The sequence below is a fragment of the Mobula birostris genome, chromosome 10 (assembly GCF_030028105.1).
Source record: "Mobula birostris isolate sMobBir1 chromosome 10, sMobBir1.hap1, whole genome shotgun sequence".
Lineage (NCBI taxonomy): Eukaryota > Metazoa > Chordata > Chondrichthyes > Myliobatiformes > Myliobatidae > Mobula > Mobula birostris.
This window is the reverse complement of record NC_092379.1, coordinates 123,404,734-123,428,534: the sequence shown is the minus strand read 5'-3', so window position 1 is coordinate 123,428,534 and position 23,801 is coordinate 123,404,734. Positions and strand designations below refer to the sequence as shown.

At 43.2% G+C, this 23,801-nt stretch overlaps 1 protein-coding gene across 1 annotated transcript in view; it reads right to left on the bottom strand.

Moving 5' to 3' along the window:
- Positions 1-12,443, bottom strand: part of abcb7 (ATP-binding cassette, sub-family B (MDR/TAP), member 7) — a 56,628-nt gene extending 44,185 nt beyond the window's left edge. Inside the window, exon 1 of the mRNA XM_072270916.1 lies at positions 12,297-12,443. Coding sequence (XP_072127017.1) covers positions 12,297-12,428 — 132 coding nt within the window. The 5' untranslated portion in view covers positions 12,429-12,443. The remainder of the gene's footprint in view (positions 1-12,296) is intronic.
- Between the last annotated feature and the right edge of the window lie 11,358 nt (positions 12,444-23,801).

Genomic DNA, 23,801 nt, shown 5'->3' with positions numbered 1-23,801 from the left:
CTATTTTCTGCTCTGTTGCTTTCTCTTTAAACAATTTCTAGAAGTACAAGTCGAGGACCCCTTATCTGAAATGCTTGGGGCCAGAAGTGTTTTGGATTTTGGAATATATAACAGTAAAAATTATTACTTAATATAATGACAGGTAATTATATTACTTGTCATTATGTGCAGGCTAACAAAAGCAGCATAGCAACATCAGGGGAAATACCTGAATCAGCTGATGAACAACGGCAGGCTTTCAGTCTCCACTTACAATGCCATGATTTGATTAAGAGGTTATGCAATACTGTATTTGTATTTTACTTTTTTTAGATTTGATATAAGACATAAAAACAAAAGATTGAATTTTAATTCCAAGTTAATGTAATGAAAACTACGTAAAAAGTCAAAATTTTATTTTAATGCAATAATGCACTGGTCATGTTACACTCAAACACGGGATTTTAGGTGGGGATGAAACTCAAATTCCATGCAAAAATAATACGTTTTGTAATTACCAAAGGCGCGATGATCTTTGCTTAAAAAAGAAAATAATGCTGCATCAAACATGATAACTACATCAGGTCTTAGAAACTTGAGGGAGAGGGTACATCATCATTAACAACACTGCAGTTGAGGGACCTGAAAGCAGATGATCTTGGGATGAGGAGACACTGTGCTGTTTCTTCCAGTGTTGTCTGCCTCATTAACAAAGTTCAAAGTACATTTATTATCAAAGAATGTGGCCCAATTAACAGTGGGCGCACAGCACAGTGACGAGGTTTCTCAAAGGTCAGCGACGCTTGTTTAAAAGGAGAACTTTGCAGGCGTTCGGACATTCCAGAGGCCCAATCAGCAATGGGAGCAGAGCACAGCAAATTAAATAGAAGGGCCAAGCAGAGCAGCCATTGTTGGGAGTAGGCTAGTGCTAAGAGTAGGAGTGTCAGGCTTTAGCTCGGAAGAGCTATTGGCTCTGGGTAAGTTTCTGTTAAGGTTCCCTTTTTCCCTCTCTCTTGCTGTACTTAGTGTAGTAAATGGCTATTGTGTGTTCCTCATGCCAGATGCTGGAGTCCTGAGACCCAGAGTCTCCCAGGGAACTACATCTGCATGAAGTGCATCCAGCTGCAGCTTCTTGAAGACCGTGTTGGGATCTGAAGCAGCAGTTGGATGACCTTCAGTTTATACGGGAGAGTGAGGAGATGATCGATCAGAGTTACAGGGAAGTAGTCACCCCAAAGTTGCAGGAGAGGAGTAGCTGGGTAACTGTCAGGAGAAATGGAAATGTGAACAGGCAGTTAGCACAGAGCACCACTATGGCCTTTCCCCTCAATAATAAGTATACCATTTGGATACTGTTGTCCCAGGAGAATGACTGGGAGACCAGGTTACTGGCACTGAGCATGGGTCCGTGGTGCAGAAGGTAGAGAGAAAGAAGAGGGGAGCGGTAGTGATAGGGGACTCAGTAGTCAGAGGAACAGACAGGAGATTCTGTGGATGTGAAAGGGACACCTGGATGATATGTTGCCTCCCCAGTGCCAGGGTCAGCGACATCTCAGATCATGTCCACAACATTTTAGAGAGGCAGGGAGAGCAGTCAGATGTCTTGGTACATATTGGTACCAATGACAAAGAAGGGAAAAGCAATGAGGTCCTGAAGAGAGAATTTAGAGAGCTAGGTAGATAGCCGAGAAGCAGGATCTCCAGGGTAGTAATTTCTGGACTGCTACCTGTGCCTCGTGCTAGATGATTTGGCAGATAACTGTGTGGCTGAAAAGCTGGTGCAGGGGGCAGGGCTTCAGGTTCTTGGATCATTTGGATCTCATCTGGGGGAGGTATGACCTATACAAAAGGGACGGATTGCACCTGAACCAGAGGGGGACCAATAATCTCACAGGCAGGTTTGTTAAGAGTTGTTGGGGAGGGATTAAACTAATTTGGCGTAGGGTGGGAACCAGAATAGGATGGTTTGTAAAAAAAAGCAAAGATAGCGTGCAGTCAGACTGTCAACAAGGACAGGAAGGACAAAACTGCAGCGAGCAGGGTGACTATCAGTGCATTAGAGATGCAAAGTCAAAAAGGGTAGCAAATATAGCACTCAAAGTGTTATACATCAATGCACAGAATATAAAAAAATAAGGTGGATGATCTCGTTGCACTATGACAGATTGTCAGGTATGATGTTGTGGCCATCACTGAGTCGTGGCTGAAGGATGGCTGTAGTTGGGAGTTGAATGTCCAAGGTTACATGCTGTATCGGAGGGATAGCAAAGTAGGCAGAGGGGGTGGCTTGGCTCTGCTGGTAAAGAATGGCATTAAATCAGTGCAAAGGTAAAAGGAGCCTGATGGCAGCTATAGAAACATAGAAACATAGAAAATAGGTGCAGGAGTAGGCCATTCGGCCCTTCGAGCCTGCACCGCCATTTATTATGATCATCCAACTCAGAACCCTGCCCCAGCCTTCCCTCCATACCCCCTGATCCCCGTAGCCACAAGGGCCATATCTAACTCCCTCTTAAATATAGCCAATGAACTGGCCTCAACTGTTTCCTGTGGCAGAGAATTCCACAGATTCACCACTCTCTGTGTGAAGAAGTTTTTCCTAATCTCAGTCCTAAAAGGCTTCCCCTTTATCCTCAAACTGTGACCTCTCGTTCTGGACTTCCCCAACACCGGGAACAATCTTCCTGCATCTAGCCTGTCCAATCCCTTTAGGATTTTATACGTTTCAATCAGATCCCCCCTCAATCTTCTAAATTCCAACGAGTACAAGCCCAGTTCATCCAGTCTTTCTTCATATGAAAGTCCTGCCATCCCAGGAATCAATCTGGTGGACCTTCTTTGTACTCCCTCTATGGCAAGGATGTCTTTCCTCAGATTAGGGGACCAAAACTGCACACAATACTCCAGGTGTGGTCTCACCAAGGCCTTGTACAACTGCAGTAGTACCTCCCTGCTCCTGTATAGCAGGCCTCCCAACATCAGCTGGGATGTGGACCACAGATCACAAAAGGAAGCAGAAAAGGCATGTCAAAAAGGCAATGTTACATAACCATATAAGAATTACAGCACAGAAACAGGCCACCTCGGCCCTTCTAGTCCATGCCGAACTCTTACCCTATCCTATTCCCACCGACCTGCACTCAGCCCATAACCCTCCATTCCTTCCCTGTCCATATATCTATCCAATTTAACTTTAAACGACAACATAGAACCTGCCTCAACCACTTCTGCTGGGAGCTCATTCCACACAGCTACCACTCTCTGAGTAAAGAAGTTTCCCCTCATGTTACCCCTAAACTTTTGTCCTCTAATTCTCAACCCATGCCCTCTTGTTGGAATCTTCCCCACTCTCAATGGAAAAAGTCTAACCACGTCAACTCTATCAATCCCCCTCATAACTTTAAACACCTCTATCAAGTCCCCCCTCAATCTTCTATGCTCCAAAGAATAGAGACCTAACTTGTTCAACCTTTCTCTGTAACTTAGGAGATGAAACCCAGGCAACATTTTAGTAAACCTCCTCTGTACTCTCTCAATTTTATTGACATCCTTCCTATAATTCGGTGACCAGAACTGTACACAATACTCCAGATTTGGCCTTACCAATGCCTTATACAAATTCAACATTACATCCCAACTCCTATACTCAATGCTCTGATTACTAAAGACCAGCAAACCAAAAGTTTTCTTCACCACCCTATCCACATGAGATTCCATCTTCATCCCTCTGTTCTAAAGCATTCTTTAATTCCCTATCATTTACCATGTATGTCCTATTTTGATTAGATCTACCAAAATGTAGCACCTCACATTTTTCAGCATTAAACTCCATCTGCCATCTTTCAGCCCACTCTTCTAACTGTCCTAAATCTCTCTGCAAGTTTTGAAAACCTACCTCATCATCCACAACACCACCTATTTTAGTATCATCTTCATACTTACTAATCCAATTTACCACCCCATCATCTAGATCATTAATATATATGAGAAACAACATTGGACCCAGTGCAGATCCCTGAGGCACACCACTACACATCATCCTCCAATCTGACACACAGTTATCCACCACTACTCTCTGGCGTCTCCCATCTAGCCACTGCTGAATCCATTTTACTACTTCCATATTAATGCCTAACAATTGAACCTTCCTAACTAACCTTCCATGTGGAACCTTGTCAAAGGCCTTACTGAAGTCCATATAGACAACATCCACCGTTTTACCCTCGTCAAATTTCTTAGTAACCTCATCAAAAAATTCAATAAGATTTGTCAAACATGACCATTCACGCACAAATCCATGTTGACTGTTCCTAATCAGACCCTGTCTATCCAGAAAATTATATATACCATCTCTAAGAATACTTTCCATCAATTTACCCACCACTGACGATAGTTATGATAGTCATGGGAGATTTTAACATACAGGTCGATTGGGAAAATCAGGCTGGTAATAGATCTCAAGAAAGTGATTTTGTTGAATGCCTCAGAGATGGCTTTTTAGAGCAGTTTGTCATTGAGTCTACTACAGGATCAGTTATATTGGATTGGGTGTTATGTAACGAACCAGAGGCGATTAGGGAGCTTAAGGTAAAAGAGCCCTTACTGATCACAATATAATTGAGTTCAACTTGAAATTTGATAAGGAGAAAGTAAAGTCTGATATAGCAGTATTTTAGTGGAGTAAAGGAAATTACAGTGAGAGAGGAGCTGGCCAAAATAAATTGGTCATCCTGCCAGCAGAGAAGCAATGCAGCGAGTTTTTGGGAAAAATGAGGAAGGTGCAGGACGGATGTATTACAAAAACAAAGAAATACCGAAATGGCAAAATAGAACAACCGTGGCTGACAAGGAAGTCAAAGCTAATTTAAAAACAAAAGAGAGGGCACACAACAAAGCAAAAATTAGCAGGAAGATAGAGGATTGGGATGCTTTTAAAAAAAACTATAGTCAGCAACTAAAAGAATCATTAGGAGGTAAAAGATGAAATATGAAAGCAAGGTAGCAAACAATATCAAAGTGGATAGTAAAAGCTTTTTCAAGTATGTAAAAAAATAAATGAGAGATGAGAGTGGATATAGGACCACTAGAAAAAGAGACCGGAGAAATAATAACAGGAGACAAGGAGACGTCAGATGAACTAAATGAGTATTTTGCATCAGCCTTCACTGTGGAAGACACTAGCAGTGTGCCAGGTGTTGTAGTGTGTGAAGGAAGAGAAGTGAGTGTGGTTACGACTACAAGGGAGAAGGCGCTCAAAAAGCTGAAAGACCTAAGGATACATTAGGCACCCGGACCAGATGAACTGCACCTTAGGGTTCTGAAAGAGGTAGCTGTAGAGATTGTGGAGGCATTAATAATGATCTTCCAAAAATCATTGGACGCTGGCAAGGAGCCATAGGACTGGAAAATGGGAAATATCACTCCACTATTTAAGAAAGGAGGGAGGCAGCAGTAAAGAAATTATAGACCAGTTAGCCTGACCTCAGTGGTTGGGAAGATGTTGGAGTCAATTGTTAAGGATGAGGTTATGGAGTACTTAGTGACACAGGACAAGATAGGACAAACTCAGCATGGTTTCCTTAAAGGAAAAATCTTGCCTGACGAACCTGTTGGAATTCTTTGAAGAGATTACAAGTAAGGTAGATAAAGGGGATGCAGTGGATGTTGTATATTTGGACTTTCAGAAGGCCTTTGACAAGATACTGCACAAGGCTGCTTACCAACTTAAGAATCAGTGGTATTACAGGAAAGTTACTAACATGATTAGGGCATTGGCTGATTGGTAGGAGGCAGCAAGTGGGAATAAAAGGGTCTCTGGTTGGCTGCCAGTAACTAGTGGTCTTCCACAGGAGTTGGTGCTGGGACCACTTCTTTTTATGCTGTATATCAATGACTTAGATGATGGAATAGATGGCTTTGTTGGCACGTTTGCAGATGATACGAAGATTGGTAGAGGGGCAGGTAGTGTTGAGGAAACAGGTAGGCTGCAGAAGGACTTAGACTGATTAGGAGAATGGGCAAGAAAATGGCAAATGAAATACAATGACAGAAAATGCATGGTCATACACTTTGGTTGTAGAAATAAATGTGCAGACTATTTTCTAAATGGGGAGAAAATCCAAAAATCTAAGATGCAAAGGCACTTGGGAGTTCTTGTGCAGAGCATCCTAAAGGTTAACTTGCAGGTTGAATTGGTGGTGAGGAAGGTAAATGCAATCACAAAGAGAAAGTCTGCAGATGCTGGAAATCTGAGCAACACATACAAAATGCTGGAGGAACTCAGCAGGCCAGACAGCATCTATGGAAGAGAGTACAGTAGACATTTTGGGCCAAAACCTTTTGGCAGGACTGGAGAAAAAAAGCTTTGGACTGGGTTTAAAAGGTGGTGGGGGGGGGGAACACAAGGTGACAAGTGAAATCTGAACAGAGAGGATGAAATAAAGAGCAGGGAAGTTAATTGATGAAAGAGACAGAAGACCATGGAAGAAAGAAAAGGGGGAAGGAGCACCAGAGGGAGGTGATGGGCAGGGCAGGAGTTAAGGTGAGAGAAGGAAAAGGGGATTGGAAATGTTGAAGGAGAGGGTGGGTGGGAGGCATTACCAGAAGTTTGAGAAATCGATGTTCATGCCATCAGGCTGAAGGCTACCCAAATGGAATATAAGGTGTTGTTCCTCCAACTCAAGTGTGGCCTTATTATGACAGTGGAGGAGGCCATGGATGGACATATCGGAATTGGAAGCGGAATTCAAATGGGTGGCCACTAGGAAATCCCACTTTTTAAGTTAAGTTTTTTTTTCTTGTTAGTGCATAGCTAGTGTGCTGAGAATGGATCTGGAGGTAGCGCATGTTCCTTGTGTGAGATCTGGGAAAATGGCAGACCTCTAGACTCCCTGATAACTACATCTACACAAAGTGCATTGAGCTACAGCTCCTTAGGAAACAGTATTAAGGAAACGGAGCTGCAGCTTGACGAACTTCAGCTCATATGGGAGAATGAGGAAGTGATGGATAGGGATCCTGTAACTCCTAAGTTGCAGGAGGCAGGTGCCTAAGTGACTGTCAGGAGAAGGAAAGGGAATGGGCAGCCAGTACAGAATAACCCTGTAGCAGTTCTCCTCAATAACAATATCACTTTGGATACTGTTAGGGGATGGACAACTTACGGTGGGAATCGGCAGTGACCAGGTCTCTGGCACTGAGTCTGGCTTTGTGGCTCAGAAGTGAAGGGGTAAGAAGGGAAGTGCAGTAACTATGGGGGATTCCATAATTAGAGAAGCAGAAAGCAGATTCTGTGGACATGAAAGAGGATCCCGGGTGGTATGTTGCCTCCCAGCTGTCAGGGTCAGGAATGTTTCGGATCAGGTCCAAGGCATTCAAAAGGGGGAGGGTGAACAGCTGGAAGACGTGGCACTTATTGGTAACAACGATATGGATATGAAAAAGGAGGAGGTCCTGAAGAGAGAATTAGGGAGTTAGGCAGAAAGCTGAAAAGCAGAACCCTCAGGGTAGTAACCTCCGGATTGCTGCCTGTGTCACCTGCTAGTAAGGGCAAAAACAGGATGATTTGGCACATGAATGCATGGCTGAATGATCAGTGCAGGGGGCAAGGTTTCAGATTCCTGAATCACTGGGACCTATGACATGTATAAAAAGGATAGGTTACACCTGAATCCGAGGGGGCAGGTTTGCTTGAGCTGTTGGGGAGGATTTAAATTAATTTGGCATGGGGATGTGAACCGGATTGATAGGGCCAAGGCTGGGGCAGTTGGTATACAGTACAGTAGATACAGTGTGTAGTGAGACTGTGAGGAAAGACAAGATAATTGGGCAAAATTGCAGTCAGTGGGATGGGTTAAAGTGTAACAGGGGACCAAAATCAAAAAGGGCATTGAATACAGGCCTGAAGGTTTTATATTTGAATGTACACAGTATACAGAATAAGGCTGATGTGTTAGAGATTGGCAGGTATAATGTTGTGGGCATCTCCAAGTTGCGGCTGAAAGAAGATCATAGCTGGGAGCTTAACATCCAAGGATACACATTGTATCAAAAGGACAGGCAGGTACGCAGAGAGGGTGGGCAAAACTGCTGGTAAAAAAAAAATGAAATCAAATTTTTTGAAACATAGGATCAGGATATGTAGAATCCCTGTGGGCAGAGTTAAGAAACTGCAAGGGTAAAAAGACCCTCATGGGAGTTCTATACGGCCTCCAAACAGTTGCCAGGGCATGAGCTACAAATTACAAAGGGCTATAGAAAAAGTATGTAAAAGGACAAAATTGCATTAGTCTTGGGGGATTTCAATATGCAGGTAGATTGGGAAAATCCAGTTGGTGCTGGATCCCAAGAGAAGGAATTTGTAGAATGTCTACATGATGGCTTTTTAGACCAGCTTGTGGTTGAGCCCAATAGCAATTCTGGATGGGGTATTATGTAATGCCCCAGATTTGATTAGGAAGCAATCACAGAGTTCATTTGATTAAGAACCCTTCGGAGGGAGCAATCATAAAATGACAGAATACGCCCTGCAGTTTGAGAAAGAGAGCTAAAATCATAGGTATTAGTATTACAGTGGAATAAAGGGAATTACAGAGCATGAGAGAGGAGCTGGCCAAAGTTGATTGGAAAGGGACACATTCAGGGATGATGGTAAAACAGCAATGACTGGTATTTCTAGGATAGATCTGGAAGGCACAGGAAAGATACATCCCAAAGATGAAGTAGAGTTCTAAAGGGAGGTGAGGCAAGAAAAGGCTGACAAGAAAAGGCAAAAACAGTATAAAAGCAAAAGAGAGGCATATCATATAGCAAACATTAGTGGGAAGGCAGAGGATAGGGAAGTTTTTAAAAACCAACAGAAGCCAACTAAAGAGCCATAGAGAAAAGATGAAATATGAAGGTAAGCTAGCCAATTGTACACAAAAAAAACGTCTTTTTCAGACATATAAAGAGTAAAAGAGAAATGAGAGTGGAGATCAGACCATTGGATAATTACACTGTAAAGGTAGCAATGGGGGACAAAGAAACAGCAGAGGAACTTTATAAGTACTTTACGCCAGTCCTCACTGTGGAAGACATCAGCAGAATGCCAGAAAAAAAGCGCCAGGGGGCAGAAGCAGTGTTGCTACAATAATTCAACAAGTGTTTGGGAAGCTAAAGAGTCCAAAGATAGATAAGTTACCTGGACCAGGTGGACTACACCTCAGGGTTCTGAAAAAGACGTTTTTAGTAACGATCTTTTAAGAATCACTAGATTCTGAATGGTTCCTGAGGACCAGAAAATTACAAATGTCACTCCACAGTTCACCGGAATGAGGCAGAAGAAAGGAAATTATAAGCCAGTCAGCCTGACTTCAGTGGTTGGAAAGGTGCTGGGAATCTATTATTAAGGATGAGGTTTTGGGGTACTTGGAGGCACATACAAAGCAGGGCAAAGTCTGCATGGAGGGGAAATCTGCCTGACAAATCTGTTGGAAATAACAGGCAGAATAGACAAATGAAAAGTCAGTGGATGATTATTTTATGGATTTCAAAGGCCATTGCCAGTGTACCACACATAAGGCTGCTTAACAAAATAAGAGCCTATGGTATTATGGGAAAGCTACTAGAATGGATAGAAGATTCACTGACTGACAGCAGGCAAAGAATGGAAATAAAGGGGGCCTGTCCTGGTTGGCTGCCAGTGACTCTGGTTGTGCTGTGGAATCAGTGTTGAGACCACTTCTTTTCACATTGTATGTCAGTGATTTGGATGAAGGAATTACTGGTTTTGCAGCCAAGTTTGCATACAAAGTTACTGGAGGTAACTTCTTTACACAGAGTGTAGTGAGAACCTGGAATAAGCCTCCAGAGGAAATGGTCAAGATGGGTAGCCTGACCTCAGCAGATGGGAAGACGTTGGAGTTGATCATTAATGACATGGATTTGGGGTACTTGGAGGCACATAATAAAATAGGCCAAAGTCAGCATAGTTTCCTTAAGGGAAAATTTGCCTGACAAATCTGTTGGATTCTTTGAGGAAACAACAAGCAGGGTAAACAAGTAGAATTGGTGGATGTTGTATACTTGGATTTTCAATCCGCCTTTGGTAAGGTGCCACACATGAGGCAGCTTAACAAGATAAGATCATACAGTATTACAGGAAAGATACTAGCATGGATAGACCATTGGCAGGACACAAAGAGTGGGAGCAAAGGGAGACTTTTCTCATTGGGCTGCTGATAACTAGTGGTTTCCATGGGGGTCAGTGTTGTGATTGCTTCTTTTTACGTGACCCGATTTGGATAATGGAATTAATGGCTTTTAGCTAAGTTTACAAAGATAGGTGGAGGGGCAGGTAGTGTTGAAGAACCAGGGAGGCTGCAGAAGAACTTGGACAGATGAGGAGAATGGGCTACAAAGTGGCAGACGGAATATGGTGTCGGGAAGTGTATGGCCATGCACTTTGGTAGAAGAAATAAAAGCATTGACTATTTTCTAAATGGGGAAAAAAGGGACTTGGGAGTCCTCATGCAGGATTCCCTCAAGGTTAGTATGTAGGTTGAATTCATGGTGAGGAAGGCAAACACGATGATAGCATTTATTGCAAGAGTACTAGAATATAAAAGCAAAGGTAATATTGGGGCTTTATAAAGCACCGATGAGGCTTCACATGGGGGTGGGGGTGGGGAATCTCATTGAAACCTATCGAATGTTGAAAGGCCTAGACAGAGTGGATGTGGAGAGGATGTTTCCTATTGGGGGGGGGGGGGGGAGAGACAGTGTCTAGGACCAAAGGGCAGAGCCACAGAATTGACGGACTTCCATTCAGAACGGAGATGTAAAGGAATTTAGCATGTGGATGGTGAATCAGTGGAATTAATTGCCCCAGAAGCAGTGCAGCTCAGGTCGTTAGGTGTAATTAAGACCAAGATTGATAGGTTCTTGATAAGTCAAAGCGTGAAACATTACGAGAAGATAGAACAGGGTTGAGGGGGAAACAGAACAGCAGACCTGCCGGGCCAAATAGCCTAATTCTGCTATGTCTAATGGTCTAAATGGAACGTGGAGGGGAGGGACTTGAAGGCTTATGGGACAAATAAATGTAGACAAGTGGAACTAGTAGGGATGGATCAGTTGGGCTGCAGCACCTTGTTCCATGCCATGTTACTCTGTCGTTACCTAATTCTATGGTTCCAAAGATAATCAGAACCTCATTTTAGTTCACCCACTATTTGAAAGAACTCATCATCTGACATTGAAACTTCCTTCTTCTATTTCCAAAAGGTCAAGTTGCAAACAAATGTCTAAATGAATTTTAGAAGCAATGCAAATCCATATAGTGCTGTTACCATGTGTCAGCCAGATAGCCTTTGACAACTTTTCATAATAAGGTATGCTAAAGGCAAAGATATATATTTTGAAAAATTGGTTTAAAAAATTATCAAAGGCAATAATTATTTCACTAGTATTAGACCTATTTTGCAGAAGAATGCAGTCTAAGAATTACGATTAGGAGCAATACTTTAAATCGTTTCTCAACACACTTGTTTTAGCAATAGTTAACCTTTGCCCCTTACATGTACAGAAGGCTTCAAATGAGGTGATGAAATCTGAAGACACATGCTGCTCTACGTATTACCAAGGTTAATAATCATTTTTCCATATCTGACTTCAACTGACCATTATTCACAAGCGAAATGGAGTATCATAACTAATACGATTATTAGCTATAAATAACTAAAAGAAATAAAATTTAGCTACATTAAGTGAAACAAGTCACATCGACTTCCTGGTAACAATAGGAAGCGACTGCATATGGTTAAATCCATCTCCACATTGGATCTGCCTCATGCAGTTAATGTTCAGCACCAACACAAACTGAAAATAACGGGCATAGATTTCCGTTCGCAACAAGGACACAAAGTTCTCGGTAAACCTTTGATATGCGAGGGATTAATCGCTGTCATTTGATTCAGTATGTCACGCTGTAGATTTCTTTCGCTTTCATCTGTGCCGGGACATTCTCAGCTGGATACGGAGAGCGGAAACAGAGATAATCAAAACTGTAGTAACCAGGTCACTATAACTAAAGGACAGGGAGCTCCTGCTGTCCAGACCCAGCCGGCGGCAGACCGTTTGACCACGGTGTCCCGGACCGGACAGATCCCCAACGCTGGCGCTGCGCAGACCCGGCCAGCGGATCGATCCCCGGGCGTCCGCTGCCCAGTGCCGGCCGGTGGGCAGGCAGTTCCGACCACGTCGTCTCCCTTCCCATCCGCAATGATCCGACCCACACCGTCCTTCACACAACCTTCGCCCCATTCCCACCCGCTCACCTCGCGCCGTCGCCGAGTCCGATGCCTGGAGCTCCAGAGTACGTGTGCCGAGCTGGCGGGCTGCAGGAGGAAAGCGAGCCGGCGCCTGTGGAGGGACACACCGCACCTTAACGACGCCCACAGCAGCGCCATCTTGGACAACGGCCCGCTGCATGATGGGACGGCTCTCTTCACGTGACCAGAGTTCAGCCTCCCAGCTCAGAGCTACGGACGGGCGGCGCATCATTACAGCACTGGCAGCATGCAGACAGAAAACAGAGCGTAACCGGGAGATGTTATCCACAGCATTGATGCAAGGGGAATGCTTGAAACATTACTACTGCCCTGGGAGTAGACAGATGAGTATAAAATGGAGCACAATACTATTGGCAGCATTGTTATAGGGAGAACGAATGCTTTAAACATTATTGTACTGGGAGTATGAGATTAGTATGAAATAGAACACGACAACTGGAAGGTACTATTGACAGGAATGTTATCAGGAGAAGTAACATGCAAAGCATTATTACAGGCTCAATAATACCCAAGGCATTATAACTGGGACATTAAATAATACTTAGAATATTATTACCAAGAAAAAAAATGTTTAGAACATGATTGCAGGGTACATTATTAAGTGTGTTATTACTTCCAGAAATAAGACTCTTACAACTGGGAGTATAATGCTTTAGAGCTGGGAGAATTATTGCTGGGAGAAAAAAATGTTTAGAACATTATTACAGTGTTCAGCAGGAAGAGTACTGCTATTATTGCGAGAATAATAGTTAAGTCAAAATTGCTAGCAGCAATTTTATAAGTAGCAGTGCTATAATAAAGTACTCAGAATATTTGTATTGGTGAAAAGTATGTCAACAATAACACAACATTACTGACAAATAATACTCAGAGCATAATTACTGAGAGAAATACACTGCTACTGGAAGGCATTATAAGACCATTCATGCTGGTAACAGCACAATGTGGAACATCAGTAGCAATAGTATTTCTGCATTTCTTCAAGGAAGTTTTGAGCGCATCTTTGAATCTAATAGTCCTGTGGTGATTGGTATCAATTTTCCATCTCCTTTATTTTTGGCTGGAAATTCAATGGTAGTTCTGTGAACATTGTGACTGATAGCAATAGTACTCAGAATATTATTAGTGATAACAATGTTGGACCAATCTTATTAGTAGTAGTTTTAGCACTAAGCTGTAATCATTAACAACAAGAATTCCCAGGGGATTGCAGTTACGTAAAAACCTAGAAAATCTTAAGCACAATACAGGCCCTTCGGCCCACAATGCTGTCCTATATAGCTGTAACATTACCACTCGGCCCTTAAACTCAATCCACGGTTGATGAAGGCCAATGCACCGTATGCCTTCTTAACCACAGAGTCAACCTGCATAGCAGCTTTGAGTGTCCTATGGACTTGGACCCCAAGATCCCTCTGATCCTCCACACTGCCAAGAGTCTTGCAATTAATACTCTATCCTGTCATCATATTTGACCTACCAAAATGAACCACCTCACACTTATCTGGGTTGAACTCCATCTGCCACTTCTCAGCCCAGTTTTGCAACCTATCGATGTCCTGCTGTAACCTCTCACAGCCCTCCACACTATCCACAACACCCTCAAACTTTGTGTCATCAGCAAATTTACTAACTCATCCCTCCACTTCCTCAGCCAGGTGATTTATAAAAATGACAAAGAGAAGGGGTCTCAGAACAGATCCCTGAGGCACACCACTGGTCACTGATCTCCATGCAGAATATGACCCGTCTACAACCACTCTTTGCCTTGTGTGGGCAAGCCAGTTCTGGATCCACAAAGCAAGGTCCCCATGAATCCCATGCCTCCTTACTTTCTCAATTAACCTCGCATGGAGTACCTTATCAAATGCCTTGCTGAAATCCATACACACTACATCTACTACTCTACCTTCATCAATGTGTTTAGTCACATCCTCAAAAAATTCAATCAGGCTCATAAAGGCACGACCTGCATTTGACAAAGCCATGCTGACTATTCTTAATCATATTATGCCTCTCCAAATGTTCATAAATCCTGCCTCTCAAGATCTTTTCCATCAACATACCAACCACTGAAGTAAGGCTCACTGGTTTATAATTTCCTGGGCCAACTCTACTCCCTTTCTTAAATAAGAGAACAACAGCTGCAACCCTCCAATCCTCTGGAACCTCTCCCGTCCCCACTGATGATACAAAGATCATTGCCAGAGGCTCAGCAATCTCCTCCCTCGCCTCCCACAGTAACCTGAGGTACATCATGTTTGGTCCCGGAGACTTATCCAACTTGATGCTTTCCAAAAGCTCCAGCACATCCTTTTTTTTAAATGTCTATATGCTCAAGCTTTCCAATCTGTTGTAAATCATCCCTACAATTGCCAAGATCCTTTTCCGTAGTGAATACTGAAGAAAAGTATTTGTTAAGTACCTCTGCTATCTCCTCCGATCCCATACACACTTTTCCACTGTCATACTTGATTGGTTCTATTCTCTCATGTCTTATCCTCTTGCTCTTCACATACTTGTAGAATGCCTTGGGGTTTTCTTAAATCCTGCTCACCAAAGCCTTCTCATGGCACCTTCTGACTCTCCGAATTTCATTCTTAAACTCCTTCCTGGTAGCCTTATAATCTTCTAGATCTCTATCATCACCTAGTTTTTTGAACCTTTTGTAAGCTTTTCTTTTCTTCTTGACTAGATTTTCAACAGCCTTTGTACACCACGGTTCCTGTACCCCACCATCCTTTCCATGTCTCATTGGAACGTACCTATGCAGGACGCCACTCAAACATCCCCTGAACATTTGCCATATATCTGCCGTACATTTCCCTGAGAACATCTGTTCCCAATTTATGCTTCCAAGTTCCTGCCTGGTAGCTTCATATTTCCCTTTACTCCTATTAAACACTTTCCTAACTTTCCTTTTCCTATCGCTCTCCAATGCTATGGTAAAGGAGATAGAATTATGATCACTATCTCCAAAATGCTCTCCCACTGAGAGACCTGATACCTGACTAGGCTCATTTCCCAATACCAGATCAAATACAGCCTCTCCTCTTGTAGGCTTATCTACATATTGTGTCGGGGAACGCACCTAACAAACTCCACCCCATCTAAACCCCTTGCTCTAGGGAGAAGCTAAACAATATGGGGGAAATTAAAATCTCCCACCATGACAACCCTGTTATTATTACACCTTTCCAGAATCTGTCTCCCTATTTGCTCCTCGATGTCCCTGTTGTTATTGAGTGGTCTATAAAATCAACCAGTAGAGTTATTGACCCCTCCTTGTTTCTAACTTCCACCAACAGAGACTCAGTGGACAATCCCTCCATGACTTCCTCCTTTTCTGCAGCCCTGACACTATCTCTGATCAGTAATGCCATGCCCCCACCTCTTTTGCCTCTCTCCCTGTACTTTCTGAAACATCTAAAGCCTGGCACTCGGAGTAGCCATTCCTGCCCCTGAGCCATCGAAGTCTCTGTAATGGCCACAACATCATAGCTCCAGGTACTGATTCACGCTCTAAGCTCATCTGCTTTGTTCATGATGCTTCTTGCATTAAAATAGACACATCTCAAACCATCGGTCTGATCATATCCCTTCTCTATCACCTGCCTACCCTCCCTCTTGCATTGGTCTCCAAGCTTTCTCTATTTTTTTGAGTTAACCGCCCCTTCCTCTGTCTCTTCAGTGCGGTTCCCACCCCCCCCCACAGCAATTCTAGCTTAAACTCTCCCCAGTAGCCTTAGCAAACCTCCCTGCCAGAATATTGGTCCCCCTTAGATTCAAGTGCAATCCGTCCTTTTTGTACAGGTCGCGCCTGCCCCAAAGGAGGTCCCAAATTTCCAGAAATCTGAATCCCTGCCCCCTGCTCCAATCCCTCAGCCATGCATTTATCCTCCACCTCACTCTATTCCTATACTCACTGTCACGTGGCACAGGCAGTAATCCCGAGATTACTACCTTTGAGGTGCTGCTTCTCAACTTCCTTCCTAACTCCCTGTAGTGTGTTTTCAGGACCTCCTCCCTTTTCCTACCTATGTCGTTAGTACCAATATGTACCGCGACCTCTGGCTGTTCACCTTCCCACTTCAGGATGTTGTGGATGCAATCAGAAACATCCCGGACCCTGGCACTTGGGAGGCAAACTACCATCCACGTTTCTTTCCTGCATCCACAGATCACCTGTCTGACCCCCTAACTGTAGGGTTCCCTAAATTGTGGGACAATTTACAATAAGCAATTAACCTACTTTAGATACATCTTTGGGTTGTGGTCTGGATATTGTTATTCTTTGATATTACGAGAGAATTCTTAATGTTATTCTTTGATATTACACCTGGCCGAGTGGTTAAGGCATTCGTCTAGTGATCTGAAGGTCGCTAGTTCGAACCTTGGCTGAGGCAGTGTGTTTTGTCCTTGAGCAAGGCACTTAACCACACATTGCTCTGCAACGACACTGGTGCCAGGCTGTATGGGTCCTAATGCCCTTCCCTTGGACAACATCGGTGTCGTGGAGAGGGGAGACTTGCAGCATGGGTATATAACCTTGCCCAGGCCTGTGCCCGGAAACCTTCCAAGGTGCAAATCCATGGTCTCACGAGACTAACGGATGCCTATGGGATTAACAATATAGAGAAATATAAAGTTGCTGGTTGAAATAATATTCTGGACATTTTTGCTATTAAGCATGGACAGCCATAGCCAAAGTAGCTATCATTCGTCTTGAAATATTTTGCATGCTTTGTAATTATGATCACACACATTACTGGTAACTTGACTGTGTATTGACAAATCAGGCTTTTACTGACCCCTTTTTTTCTCGTTGCTGAATCTTGTGACATAGATATTTCAAATAATGAACTGAAAACTTGCCATGTAACTTGCCCCTGACAGCTGTTCCCGATTTCCTGTTGTCAAATCTTCAGATTTATTCCGTACGTTCCTTTGTTGCTTTTTTCAGATCTCCTTTGTAGTACATTCCTTGCTGAAGTTGATTGTAATAAATAGAATCAGTTGATCCCCAGAGATGGTTTCACCAAGAGGATTTTCCCTCACCACACCGTTTGTCCAAAGACGGATCAAAGAGCCGTGAGGGTAAGTTCCGCTGACATTAGGGCAACATGTGGGATTAAGGCACCCGGTTAAACTAGAGTCAATGTGTATTGGGGAAAATCATTCCAATGGTTGGAATCACTCCTTACATTAAGAAAGATGGTTGTGATTGTTGCAGGTGAATTGTTCCTACCCCAAGACATTACCAGGCAGTGTCCTAGGTAACCAATCTTAAGTTACTTAATGACTTTATCCCATCATAAGTTTGGAAGTGGGAGTCTTTGCCTGTGATTGTATATATTCAATTACTGTACACTCATAACTTTTCAGCCTATGAAGCAGCCTGTGTCTCCATACAGCAGGACCTTACAACTTTGAGAAATGGTCAAGGAAGGACTGTGCCAGTAATATGCACACAATGACCATTACAAATGGCATCGGTGTTACTGAATTCCCCCAACCTCAGCCATCTGGAGTAGCAATGCACCTAAGACTAGGTGAACCAGCCATGTAAATATGCCTACAAGAGCAGGTCAGATGTTCTAGCTGTGGCTGGCTGCCCTGCCCCTGAAGTGAGCCTCCCATTGGGAGGCAAATTTCAAGCAAGATTTTGTGGTAAGGTATTCACCTCTCAACAGCCCAAAGTCTTTCCATCATTTACAAGTCACAAGTTAGGAGTGTGGTGTAATGCCCATCACCTACCTAGAAAAATCCAATACTCAAGAAGCTATGACATCACTTGAACAAGGCAGCTCACTTGATCGTAACTGCATCAAACACCCCACACGTTAATTCTTTCCACAGTCAGGGCACTGTGGCTTCAATCCCACTGGCTTCACCATCAAAGTTCCCTCAGTATTCATTACGGAAAAAGATCTTGGCGATTGTAGGGATGACTTACAGCAGATTGGAAAGCTTGAGCATATAGACATTAAGAAAGAGGATGTGCTGGAGCTTTTGGAAAGCGTCAAGTTGGATAAATCATCGGGACCAGACATGATGTACCCCAGGCTACTGTGGGAGGTGAGGGTGGAGATTGCTGAGCCTCTGGCGATGATCTTTGCATCATCAATGGGGACAGGAGAGGTTCCAGAGGATTGGAGGGTTGCAGATGTTGTTCCCTTATTCAAGAAAGAGAGTAGAGATAGCCCAGGAAATTATACACCAGTGAGTCTTACTTCAGTGGTTGGTAAGTTGATGGAGAAGATCCTAAGAGACAGGATTTATGAACATTTGGGGAGGCATAATATGATTAGGAATTGTCAGCATGGCTTTGTGAAAGACAGGTTGTGCCTTACAACCCTGATTGAATTTTTTGAGGATGTTACTAAACATATTGATGAAGGTAGAGCAGTAAATGTAGTGTATATGGATTTCTGCAAGGCATTTGAAGAGGTACCCCTTGCAAGGCTTATTGAGAAAGTAAGGAGGCATGGGATCCATGGGGACATTGCTTTGTGGATCCAGAACTGGCCTGCCCACAGAAGGCAAAGAGTGGTTGTAGACGGGTCATATTCTGCATGGACGTCGGTGACCAGTGGTGTGCCTCAGGGATCTGTTCTGGGACCCCTTCTCTTTGTCATTTTTATAAATGACCTTGATGAGGAAGTGGAGGGATGGGTAAGTGAATTTGCTGATGACACAAAGGTTGGGGGTGTTGTGGATAGTGTGGGGGGCTGTCAGAGGTTACAATGGGACATTGATAGAATGCAAAACTGGGCTGAGAAGTGGCAGATGGAATTCAACCCAGATACGTGTAAGGTGGTTCATTTTGGTAGGTTAAATATGGTGGCAGAATATAGTATTAATGGTAAGGCTCTTGGCAGTGTGAAGGATCAGAGGGATCTTGGGGTCCGAGTCCATAGGACACTCAAAGCCGCTGCGCAGTTTGACTCTGTGGTTAAGAAGGCGTACGGTGCATTGGCCTTCATCAATTGTGGGATTGAATTTAAGAGCTGAGAGATAATGTTGCAGCTATATAGGACCCTGGTCAGACCCCACTTGGAGTACTGTGCTCAGTTCTGGTTGTCTCACTATGGGAAGGATGTGGAAACCATAGAAAGGGTGCAAAGGAGATTTACAAGTATGTTGCCTGGATTGGAGAGCATGTTTTATGAGAATAGGTTGAGTGAACTCAGCCTTTTCTCCTTGGAGTGACAAAGGATGAGAGGTGACCTGATAGAGATGTACAAGATTATGAGAGGCATTGATCGTGTGGCTAGTCAGAGGCTTTTTCCCAGGGCTGAAATGGCTAACATGAGAGGACACAGTTTTAAGGTGCTTGGAAGTAGGTACAGAGGAGATGTCAGGGGTAAGTTTTTAACGCAGAGAGTGGTGAGTGTGTGGAATGGGCTGCAGGTGACGGTGGTGGAGGCGGTTACAATAGGGTCTTTTAAGAGACTCCTGGATAGGTACATGGAGCTTAGAAAAATAGAGGGCTATGGGTAACCTTAGGTAATTTCTAAAGTAAGGACTTATTTGGCACAGCTTTGTGGGCCGAAGGGCCTGTATTGTGCTGTGGGTTTTCTATGCTTTTAAGTTTTTTTTTACAGCCGTGTGGACCAGCCATTGCTCTGAGCAGGAAATTTTTACACAGCCTGAAAACTCTGCAGCACTCTACATATTTTTGGAATATGCATACTATGAACATCTAGAACGAAAATCTGAAAATCACATACTTTTGATTTTATTTTTTAATTGTAGGGTCTAATGAAATATGGTACAACAAGGAAGATCTTTCATGTTTCATAAGCTTTTCTCGTCTGTCTTCATTACAAATTCATTGTTTATACACCATTGTCCGGATTAATTTCACATCCAGGTGAAAGCTACATCCTAATCCTCATTAGATCATCCACATGTTCCCCTTCTAGTCTGTTTCTGTATGTACATTTGTTTAAATTCATAAGACTGAATGGACATTTGCACTCAGCACTAGAAGCTTGAAATCTTCCAACAATGTCAACAAAAAATGACAGTTCTTCAAATTCTTCTTTTTAAGCACCGTAGTTCAACATAACAGTGAACATCTTAACTGAACCAGTCTTAACTTTCTCAGAATTGAAATCACTTTATTATTGCGATACTTTTGTATTTTGTAAAAGTAATTGAGTATTTTTTTTGCCCGTCTTACATCATTCTCTTTTTGTAATTCAAAACTGGATGCGTTTGTAATAGCAACAGGGTCAAAAGCTTGCCATTCTCTTAACTCGTCGTCAGAAGATCTATTATCCATGTGTTTACAGGCACGTTGAATGAATCGGATAATAGGCGCAGTATCGATGTCACAATTTATCAATGCAAGCAGAACTTTTACTTTGTTTCTCCAATAAACAGTATCGCTAAGATTCTGTGACTGTAACTTGTTTTTTTCTCTTTTCCATTCTGCAGTGCTTCAATTATATTCAAACAGCTTTTCAGAAGGAATTATTAAAGTGACGCCAGATATTGTGCTACTCAATATTGTGGATTGGTCAAAATCTTCAGGCAGTAGTTGCTGATTGGATCGTTACATTCATTAACTAGCTCCTTGCAATACTGGATCAAAACTTCGTAATTCCTCATTAAAGCAGTAATTTTAAAATTACATTACCATTATTTAAAGGAAAATCCCAGCTGCTTGGCTACAAAAGCTATGTGTGCGGGAATATTTCAGTTACTGCACAGCCCGGTGCAGCTCAGAGGGAACAATGTTCGCTACCCTAAACAATCATGGACCAGGTATTTGGAGGGTTTAAAAATATCATTGTTTTTTTTTTGGATTGTTTGGTATTCGCTTCCCAAAACAGTATTTCATTCAGGACTTTGTAATAGTAATTCAAAATTTTGTGTCCTTACTTGCAGCAAGAATTTACACACGGAATTAGCATCAGTATTCCAGCATTAATATTAAAATGCACATCCATTAAGACAAAATACGTTATGTGGAAAACATCAACGGTGCAAGATTTTATTAGATTACCACCAAAAGAGAAGAATTTGATAATTGAGTTAACCACAAATATCTCCTTCAAGGAGAACTCCTTGGAAACATCAAAAGCTTTGACAAATTTCTATAGGTGCGCAGTGGAAAGCGTATTGACTGGCTGCATCATGGCCTGGTATGGAAACACCAATGTCTTTGAACAGAAAATCCTACAAAAGGTGGTGGATTCCCCCCAATCCATCGCAGGTAAAGCCCTCCCAACCGTTGAGCACATCTACCTCAAACACTGTCCGAGAAAAGCAGCATCCATTATCAAAGATCCTCACCACCAAGGCCATGCTCTCTTCTCACTGCTGCCGTCAGGTAGAAGGTACATGACCCTCAGGACTCGCACAACTGGGTTCAAGAACAGATTCTATCCCTCAACCATCAGGCTCTTGAGCAAAAGGGGGTAACTACACTATCTTGCCATCCATGCAGATGTTACCACAACCAATGAGCCTGCGGACCCTCACAGCTACCTGGACTATTCCTCTTCGCACCCTGTCTCTTGCAAAAATGCCAACCCCTTCTTGCAATTCCTCCGACTCTGGCGCATCTACTCTCAGGATGAGGCTTTTCATTCCAGGACGAAGGAGATATCTTCCTTTTTTAAAGAAAGGGGCTTCCCATCCTCCACCATCAACTCTGCTCTCAAACGCATCTCTCCCATTTCACGCACATCTGCTCTCACCCCATCCTCCCACCACCCCACTAGGGATAGGGTTTCCCTTGTCCTCACCTACCACCCCACCAGCCTCCAGGTCCAACATATAATTCTCCGTAACTTCTGCCACCTCCAACGGGATCCCACCACCAAGCACATCTTTCCCTCACCCCCCCTTTCTGCTTTCTGCAGGGATCGCTCCCTACGCGACTCCCTTGTCCATTCATCCCCCCATCCCTCCCCACCGATCTCCCTCCTGGCACTTATCCTTGTAAGCGGAACAAGTGCTACACATGCCCTTACACTTCCTCCCTCACCACCACTCAGGGCCCCAGACTGTCCTTCCAGGTGAGGCGACACTTCAGCTGTGAGCCGGCTGGGGTGATATACTGCGTCCAGTGCTCCCGGTGCGGCCTTTTATATATTGGCGAGACCCAACGCAGACTGGGAGACCGTTTTGCTGATAACCTACACTCTGTCCACCAGAGAAAGCAGGATCTCCCAGTGGCCACATATTTTAATTTCACGTCCCATTCCTGTTCTGATCTGTCCATCCACGGCCTTCTCTACTGTCAAGATGAAGCCACACTCAGGTTGGAGGAACAACACCTTGTATTTCGTCTAGGTAGCATCCAACCTGATGGCATGAACATTGACTTCTCTAACTTCCGTTAATGCCCCTCCTCCTCTTCACACCCCATCCCTTATTTATTTACTATTATTTTTTATTTTTCCCCTTTCTCTCTTTTTTCTCCCTTTGTCCCTCTCACTATATCTTCCTCTGGTGCTCCCCTCCCCCTTTCTTTCTCCCTAGGCCTCCCATCCCATGATCCTCTCCCTTCTCCAGCCTTGTATCCCTTTTGCCAATCAACTGTCCAGCTCTTAGCTCCATCCCTCCCCCTCCTGTCTTCTCCTATCATTTTGGATCTCCCCCTCCCACTTTCAAATCTCTTACTATCTCTTTTTTCAGTTAGCCCTGATGAAGGGTCATGGCCCGAAATGTCGACTGTACCTCTTCCTAGAGATGCTGCCTGGCCTGCTGCGTTCCACCACCATTTTTTGTGTGTCACTTGAATTCCCAGCATCTGCAGATTTCCTCGTGTTTGCGATCTCACTTTAAGGACTCTTTATCTAGTTATTTCATGTTCTTGTTATTTATTGCTATTTATTTATATTTGCATTTGCACAGCTATGCACTCCAGTTGATCTTTCATTGATCCTGTTATAGTTACTATTCTATAGATTTGCAGGGTATGCCCGCAGAAAAAAATTGAATCTCAGATTGTATGTGATGACATATATGAACTCTGAAAATAAAATTTACTTTGAACTTTGAAGTCTTCTTGCCCAGATGGTGCTGCACCCAATTGCAACGGCCTATTTAACTCTAAATGTCGATTTTCTGTAATATATTTTATTATTTGTTAATTTATTTGTGGTAATATTACTTGATGTATTGTGTGTATGTGTGTGTGTTTGTGTTATATGTACAGTACTGTGTCGTGCACCTTAATCTGGAAGAAAGTTGTTTAATTTGGCGTATACATGTAGTCGGTTGGTTGACATTAAACTTGAAGTTGAAATTTTCTAATTTTAAGTAAAAGCGGTCTTTCTTGCCTTGATGAAAAGAATCAGCGTAGCGTGAAAGGACACTAAGTAGAATCAAATAAATGAGTGAATACTTAACGCTTTCTCTGTTGGTATTTGGTAAACAAATTTCGTGAAAATGTAAATCAAAAGAAAAAGTGGGAAATAGGGGTGTTGCGGCGGTGAAGAATCAGAAAGGCACCGGCCAGCAGATGGA